Source organism: Oncorhynchus kisutch, linkage group LG22, assembly GCF_002021735.2.
Source record: "Oncorhynchus kisutch isolate 150728-3 linkage group LG22, Okis_V2, whole genome shotgun sequence".
NCBI classification, from domain to species: Eukaryota; Metazoa; Chordata; class Actinopteri; order Salmoniformes; family Salmonidae; genus Oncorhynchus; species Oncorhynchus kisutch.
Window position 1 is genome coordinate 50,927,574 of NC_034195.2, and position 8,364 is coordinate 50,935,937.

The 8,364-nt window shown below is 44.4% G+C and overlaps 1 protein-coding gene across 1 annotated transcript in view; it reads right to left on the bottom strand.

The window, feature by feature from the left end:
* LOC109867058 (cGMP-inhibited 3',5'-cyclic phosphodiesterase A) overlaps positions 1-3,357 on the bottom strand; it is a 242,096-nt gene extending 238,739 nt beyond the window's left edge. Inside the window, exon 1 of the mRNA XM_031801186.1 lies at positions 1,907-3,357. Coding sequence (XP_031657046.1) covers positions 1,907-2,896 — 990 coding nt within the window. The 5' untranslated portion in view covers positions 2,897-3,357. The remainder of the gene's footprint in view (positions 1-1,906) is intronic.
* Between the last annotated feature and the right edge of the window lie 5,007 nt (positions 3,358-8,364).

Here is an 8,364-nt window from a genome sequence, read left to right on the forward strand (position 1 = left end):
AATGTCTGAATACTTTCTGAATGCACTGTACATTGTAAACTTTCATTCATAGGCTATAGGTTGTACTGTAGCAACTTCATGACGGGTTTAGGGACAATTTGAGAATCATTCATGTAATGTAATAGGTTTAGCCTATCGATGATACAATGAACTGTGTGATTGGAATATGAATGACAGTCACTCGATATGCGCTAATAGAAATAAGGCCATGCTTCTGAAAAAATGTAATCGTCCTTAAACCGCACTGACCGCCACTGATTTTTAACCAATGCAAAATGGAGTTGAAATTGCGGAATTAAATTGGCTAAATGAGCAGGAGTAGGCTACAAGGATCAACCAACAGGTAGGCAGTTGTTTCGTATGAATTGCAGTACGTCAGTTGGTAGAAAAGCGCTATTTAAATCCAATCAATTATTATTATTAAGTCAGGCACTACCAGATGGTATGATAGATAACCTATGGCAACAACAAGTTTGTCTAATTAGCGGGAGACGGTTTGGCACATAGACCGTAACAGACATCGGCCTCTGCTCTCTTACCCCCCTCCACAAACCCTTCTGATAAAACCAGCAGAGCGCAGTGCACCGGCTCTCTCTGGAGTCGCAAGAGCAAGTCTCCATTGAAGTTAAGTTTCGACAACAACATTATTTTAATAATACAACACATGTACTTCGACTATCCCGAAATCCGAAAAAGTACACTGATATTATATTCGAATACTGATAGAATTTCAAATGCCCATCCCCTAAGAATACATGAAACACCTCAATTCTGACATTAAGTCGAAGTGGATGATAGTGGTTTCATTAACAATACCATACGTATGTAAATGATTTATGGTTTTGTCTTAAATGAATTATAAGGTGCCATCAGGACATATTTAGTGATGAGATGAACCAATAACATCCACATCTTACCTATAGCTACTTCCATTAAAACTAAAACAGAATTGTACATTTGATAGAATACTCAGAGCTAGAGAGAAAGAGAGAGAGAACTCCAAGTTAATCATGATATATTCTATTGTACTTAGATCATTCAATAGCTTCATGTCACTGAAACAAATATCGGAGGAAAAAAAATCACACTGGAAAATAAAAACTGAGGAAATTACATAGAAATTTACCAATTTATGAGTGAAAATAAATGTTCAAAATATACTGTACTACGGGGATATGGCAAAGTTAAATTACACAACAGCAAACACTTGAGAGATCCAAGAGAAGATTGTATCCACTGTTAGTTAAGAGTTCTGTTATTATTGAATGTTGTGATGGAGGAATATGACTAGCAAGCTCTCTTCAGAATAATAGCAGTCCAGATATCTATCGCAAAGCAAACATAATCAAAACGCACCGGGGGAAAAAAATACAAAAATAAACCATCAAATGTGTCATCAAAGTGACTAATAACAAGCAAAGAAGAAGCACTGATCTTTTCAAAGTATAATTTTAATAGAAAAATTACAAAATGATAATAACAGTATGATGTATTATTTTATATGAATCATAATAGTATTACTATTATTATCACTATATTCCTTACGATTACGCTCCTCGTTGCTGATAACGTCAATAGTAGGCCTGTCATACAGGCTTAATTATAATACAGCGATAATTAATGATAGACTCAGCAACACTTTGCAATAAACGAATGCTATTCAACAATAATAATAATAATAATAATAATAATAGGCTACATCACATTGTTTCTATTATAATGTTTTTGTTGTTGTTATTATTATTCCATTATCTTGAATACACGTTTGGAGACAACCCTAATCGAACCAACGCCTGAGGAAGAGCCCAAAATGAGCCACAGACAAACCAGCCATACAGTCCGCGAAGTCCAACGGGACTCCCGTACAGTATAATAAGACAGACAGAAGAAGAAAAGAGCTCCTTACCTGGTCCCTCTGAATGCATGGCAGCGAGGTCCTCCTGTGTGACTTGCTGTTGGACTGACTGTGTGCCATGTCTGTGGAGATCACAGAACTGGACCTCCTTCGCCTTTTAAACACAGGGGTCTCGTCCCCTTCCCTCGCCCCAGTCACAGAGGGGGTACAGCCCTCCCTGGGTATCCCTTGGTTCGGAAGTAGACTATCAGCATACCTCGCCAGTAGGATGCCCAACACTCCCACCAGGTACGCCACGTAAGGTCTCCAAGTGGCCCGGACTTTGTGCAGCGAGATGAGCGAGATAGTCCGAACGACGCTTACGAACACTATGACCGAGATGCCGTGCTTGAGCCGCGCTACCATGAGTGTGCCGGTTGCCAGGCAGGCGAGCACGACCGCGGCCGCTGACGTGCTGAAGGAAAACGGCTGTTGTTCATCCGTCCAAGTCCCGCCGTGCACGAGAGCCCACGCCGCTGTCTCTCCCAGGTGGCAAAGAGTGAGGAGGAAAAGGGCGGTTTGGATAAGCACTCCGCAGCGGATCAAATACAAACCCACCCAAAAGAAGGCACATACGAGGGTAAATACAGGCGAGATCAGATGCCAGAGAGTTAGCAACAACTCCCCTGCGTAGCCTGACACGAAATGAACAGAAGAGCTGGAGTGCAGCCTGCTGTTACTGTTACCACTGCTACTGAGCTCAGTCCTCCAGTCGGCTAATTTAACCACCAGAGCGAGAAAAACAGACAGTGAGCCCACACATACTACACGCCGGAGTCTTTGGGAACTCCATATCTTGAATACGAGCCTCACCATGCACGACCCATATGAGCAATCACCATCTCGATCTCCACTGTCGGGCAGTGGCTGGATGAAACTTGTTTTCACATAACCATTGCGCTCCGGTGCCCTGGAGGTTTTGTCGCGAACGCTGGTGCTGCTACTGTTCCGTAGATGTGCTACACCACTGCTACTGTCAGATTCTACTACTGGCATTGCCATCACTCATATAGCAGTATTAAGGAAGTATGCCTATGAAGCAGTATAAAAGCTACCTCTAGACCAGAGGGGCTATCGGGTAATGGGACATGGCATGAGTTATTACCGATGCGTTATTGACCGAACGAACTAAGAACCCTGACACAATCATCCATTTAAAAAAATAATAGATCGCCAATAGAATTAACCGCTACATAGGTCGGCTATTATTTCACCACACGGTCATTAAAAAAAACGTGTCCCCATTATACGCACGGTGACAGGGCGACACTGTCCGGATTGGGTCTTCCTCTATCTGTGTTTCTTATTCAGGTACAGTAATGAAAATAATGAAATACACCCCAAAATAGACGCAATGTACTGAGGCAGGAGGCTTCAGTCACAGACCAACTCAGGACATATTGCAGGGAGAGCAGATCTAGGACATGTCTTTCATTCTTCGCATCACATCATCATCATCAACACAGACGTCCCGCGCTGCGCGCTACTGCCCTCCTTTTGTGATGAAAATGTCTTGTTGGATGTGATGCTCTGTCTCTCACGCAGTCACACTTATTTGATGTTTTTTTTTCTTATCTTCTCTCGACTTTCCTTATTAATATTTCCAGGAGTTGTCTTTTCAAAACACAAATATATTTCGAGGTGTAGCTTTTAACGACGCCACACGAGCTCTGGTTATAAATTGAAAACTTATCCGTTCATTTTTTTGAGAAACCGAATTATTCCACACGCACTAGCACCCGCTGCCTCCGAGAATTCCAGTGTTAATTGCGGTGGTAATGTGCATCGGTCTTTTAGGTCGTTGTAAATGTCAGTCATCAACTCTGAAAATGTCCGTGCGTGAGAGGGTGTGAGTGTTCTCGTGCCTCAAGCTCTTTCACCCGAGTAGAGTAGAGGGGTAGCTAGGGAGGATGAGGAGTAAGGGATGCAAGCGAAGTGCAACCCCCAAAATCATTCACTACCAAACCTTCACGGTATAGGATTAGGCGCTGTCCCTGATAGAAAAGCAGGAAAATCAATGCATCAACATTCGCATCACACCAGCAGTTTTTTCCCTCTCATATGTTCTCAGTGCATGAATTGATAATGCTTTTGCATTTGCGAAGTGTTTAGTAACATTTTGATGAAGGCCATGCATACATTTGGTTGAAACATCAATTAAATTATATGAATGGTTAATTATTCAATGGGTGGTGTGTGTGGGTGTGTCTGTGTGTGTGCGCGCGTGCGTGTGTGTGTGCGTTTGTTTGTTTGTATGTGTGTGTGTGTGTATGTGTGTGTATGCGTGTGTGTGTATGTGTGTGTATGTGTGTGTGTGTGTGTGCGCGTGTGTGTATGTGTGTGTGTGTGTGTGTGCGTGTTTGTATATGTGTGTGTGTGTGGGGGGGGGGGGGGGTTGTCATCAATATTTCAGGAGACATCTCTGAAATGTACTTACAGTATGTGTCTCTGCATGTACATTCTGTGCTCACCTGAACACAACAGGGAGAGATATGAGAGGGAGAGTGAGAGCAATTGAGAGAGGAGGTACAGGAGGAGGTCAGGGCCTGTGTTGTTCAGGGATCTGTCAGTCGATCATCTCACAGTGTTCACGGCCCTGCCTACAAACAAAACAGACAACACAGTGGATCTGACATGAACTACAGGCTACACCATGAATGGACTGTGTGTGGTGTCTTCTTCTTCTTGTAACAAAAGGTGAGCTGAGCTCCTGAGATGAGGGGGATAGAGGTTGACTTTAGCCAGGGGATCAGTGCTAAAATGCTGTAAAGCAGTTTGCTTGTGCAACCTTGCCCCCCCCCCCCGTTGGTGAGCTGGTATGTTCTTCTTCTTCTTTTTCTTCTCCTGTTGGTGAGCTGGTATGTTCTTCTTCTTCTCCTGTTGGTGAGCTGGTATGTTCTTCTTCTTCACCTGTTGGTGAGCTGGTATGTTCTTTTTCTCCTGTTGGTGAGCTGGTATGTTCTTCTTCTTCTCCTGTTGGTGAGCTGGTATGTTCTTCTTCTTCACCTGTTGGTGAGCTGGTATGTTCTTTTTCTCCTGTTGGTGAGCTGGTATGTTCTTCTTCTTCTCCTGTTGGTGAGCTGGTATGTTCTTCTTCTTCTCCTGTTGGTGAGCTGGTATGTTCTTCTTCTTCTTCTCCTGTTGGTGAGCTGGTATGTTCTTCTTCTTCTTCTCCTGTTGGTGAGCTGGTATGTTCTTCTTCTTCTTCTCCTGTTGGTGAGCTGGTATGTTCTTCTTCTTCTTCTTCTCCTGTTGGTGATCTGGTATGTTCTTCTTCTTCTTCTTCTCCTGTTGGTGATCTGGTATGTTCTTCTTCTTCTCCTGTTGGTGAGCTGGTATGTTCTTCTTCTTCTCCTGTTGGTGAGCTGGTATGTTCTTCTTCTTCTCCTGTTGGTGAGCTGGTATGTTCTTCTTCTTCTTCACCTGTTGGTGAGCTGGTATGTTCTTCTTCTTCTTCACCTGTTGGTGAGCTGGTATGTTCTTCTTCTTCTTCACCTGTTGGTGAGCTGGTATGTTCTTCTTCTTCTTCACCTGTTGGTGAGCTGGTATGTTCTTCTTCTTCTTCTTCACCTGTTGGTGAGCTGGTATGTTCTTCTTCTTCTTCACCTGTTGGTGAGCTGGTATGTTCTTCTTCTTCTTCACCTGTTGGTGAGCTGGTATGTTCTTCTTCTCCTGTTGGTGAGCTGGTATGTTCTTCTTCTCCTGTTGGTGAGCTGGTATGTTCTTCTTCTCCTGTTGGTGAGCTGGTATGTTCTTCTTCTCCTGTTGGTGAGCTGGTATGTTCTTCTTCTCCTGTTGGTGAGCTGGTATGTTCTTCTTCTCCTCCTGTTGGTTAGCTGGTATGTTCTTCTTCTTCTCCTGTTGGTGAGCTGGTATGTTATTCTTCTTCACCTGTTGTTGAGCTGGTATGTTCTTCATCACCTGTTGGTGAGCTGGTATGTTCTTCTTCTTCTTCACCTGTTGGTGAGCTGGTATGTTCTTCACCTGTTGGTGAGCTGGTATGTTCTTCTTCACCTGTTGGTGAGCTGGTATGTTCTTCTTCACCTGTTGGTGAGCTGGTATGTTCTTCTTCTTCACCTGTTGGTGAGCTGGTATGTTCTTCTTCTTCACCTGTTGGTGAGCTGGTATGTTCTTCTTCACCTGTTGGTGAGCTGGTATGTTCTTCTTCTTCACCTGTTGGTGAGCTGGTATGTTGTTGCATCTACTTTTTTCTCATAAAGCACAATACATAACACTAACAAACTATCTGCATGAGTGACTGGTTCAATCTCGATTACGAAGGCAAAGTGCAAGCGCTGTAGTGTGTGTGTGTGTGTATGTGCGTGTGTTGTTGTTGTGTATTTGCTTGTGTCTACACTAAAGTCATAGCCATGCCAAATCCTAATCTCTCTACACAGATAGTTTCATTGACAATGACACTAGAACAGAACAGAATAACAACCCTAATCAGGCCATGTATGTCTCCCAAATATCACACTATTCCCTATAAAGTGCACTAGTTTTGATGGGCCCTGGTCAGAAGTACTGTATAGGAGATAGGGTAGCATTTGGGACGGAGACAGTGATGGGGCATATGGGTTGTCAGGTTCACTGATTTTCCCCCTGGTATAACTGCAGAACAGTGTCCCTAGTTCACCCCAACCAAAGACCCTGGTGTCCCTAGTTCATCCCAACCAAAGACCCTGGTGTCCCTAGTTCATCCCAACCAAAGACCCTGGTGTCCCTAGTTCATCCCAACCAAAGACCCTGGTGTTCCTAGTTCAGCTCAACCAAAGACCCTGGTGTCCCTAGTTCAGCCCAACCAAAGATCCTGGTGTCCCTAGTTCATCCCAACCAAAGACCCTGGTGTTCCTAGTTCATCCCAACCAAAGACCCTGGTGTTCCTAGTTCACCCCAACCAAAGACCCTGGTGTTCCTAGTTCACCCCAACCAAAGACCCTGGTGTTCCTAGTTCACCCCAACCAAAGACCCTGGTGTCCCTAGTTCACCCCAACCAAAGACCCTGGTGTCCCTAGTTCACCCCAACCAAAGACCCTGGTGTTCCTAGTTCATCCCAACCAAAGACCCTGGTGTTCCTAGTTCACCCCAACCAAAGACCCTGGTGTCCCTAGTTCACCCCAACCAAAGACCCTGGTGTTCCTAGTTCATCCCAACCAAAGACCCTGGTGTCCCTAGTTCACCCCAACCAAAGACCCTGGTGTTCCTAGTTCACCCCAACCAAAGACCCTGGTGTTCCTAGTTCACCCCAACCAATGTCCCTGGGAGAAAGATCACATCCAAAGGGATCACAGAGTTTTCAGCTCTTAATCGGCATTACTCAGTCAAAATGTGTGTGTGTGTGTGTGCAAAGTATTCAGATCCTTTAACCAGCTCTCTGGGGGTGGACACCATCCATATCATGACACTAGGCGAGACCCAGATGCACACACAGGAGGAAGATGTTTGGAGTTTAAGATGTTTAATTAAATCCAAAGGGAATAGGCAAGAGAACGGTCGTGGACAGGCTAAAGGTCACAGGCTAAAGGTCATAACCAGCTCTATGGTGGTGGACACCCTCCACCCCTTTAACCGTTGTAGGTTTTTATTTCTACAGTTTTTGTACACAAACAATCATTTATTTTGATCTCAGTCCCCTCAAAACTGACCTTGTGCACATTGCCGCAGAGTGCGGCCTCCTCCATCAATGTGACGACAACGGCAGGGTTGCTTATGTGGTCGTTGAGCAGGCCCTCCAGGTGATGGCTTCCAGCGCTTTGCCCAATGCCATGATCTTTTTTTGCAGCACAATGCCCGCTCCTAGCTGACCATCATCACCTGGAAGTGCTGCAGGTTGGGGGCCATCTGAGGAAAGGTGGGAGAACAAAATGTAGTCAGACAAACTGCTGAAGAGACCGTGGTGAGGGAGAAAAACAGATAAGACTGATCATTTTGAAGTGCAGATGACCAGGATTTCTGCTTTCGAAGGTGGGAAACGGTGGAGTCTGGTCTTGTTAAGGATTTCCTCCTCTTCTTCCGAAGAGGAGAGGCGAGAAGGATCAGAGGACCAATATGCGGCGTGGTAAGTGTCCATGGTTCTTTTAATACATAAATGTGCACATGAACAACTGACTACAAAAACAAGAAACATGTGAAAACCTAAACAGTCCTATCTGGTGCAAACACAGAGACAGGAACAATCACCCACAAACACACAGTGAAACCCAGGCTACCTAAGTATGATTCTCAATCAGAGACAACGAATGACACCTGCCTCTGATTGAGAACCATACTAGGCCGAAACATAGAAATACCCAAATTATAGAAAAACAAACATAGACTGCCCACCCAACTCACGCCCTGACCATACTAAATAAATACAAAACAAAGGAAATAAAGGTCAGATCGTGACAGGTCTAGTCTTAGCACTGGAAACTCCAGACCTCATATACCCCCTGGTTATGCATTTGGCTGCATAGTTTTGTAGACAATTC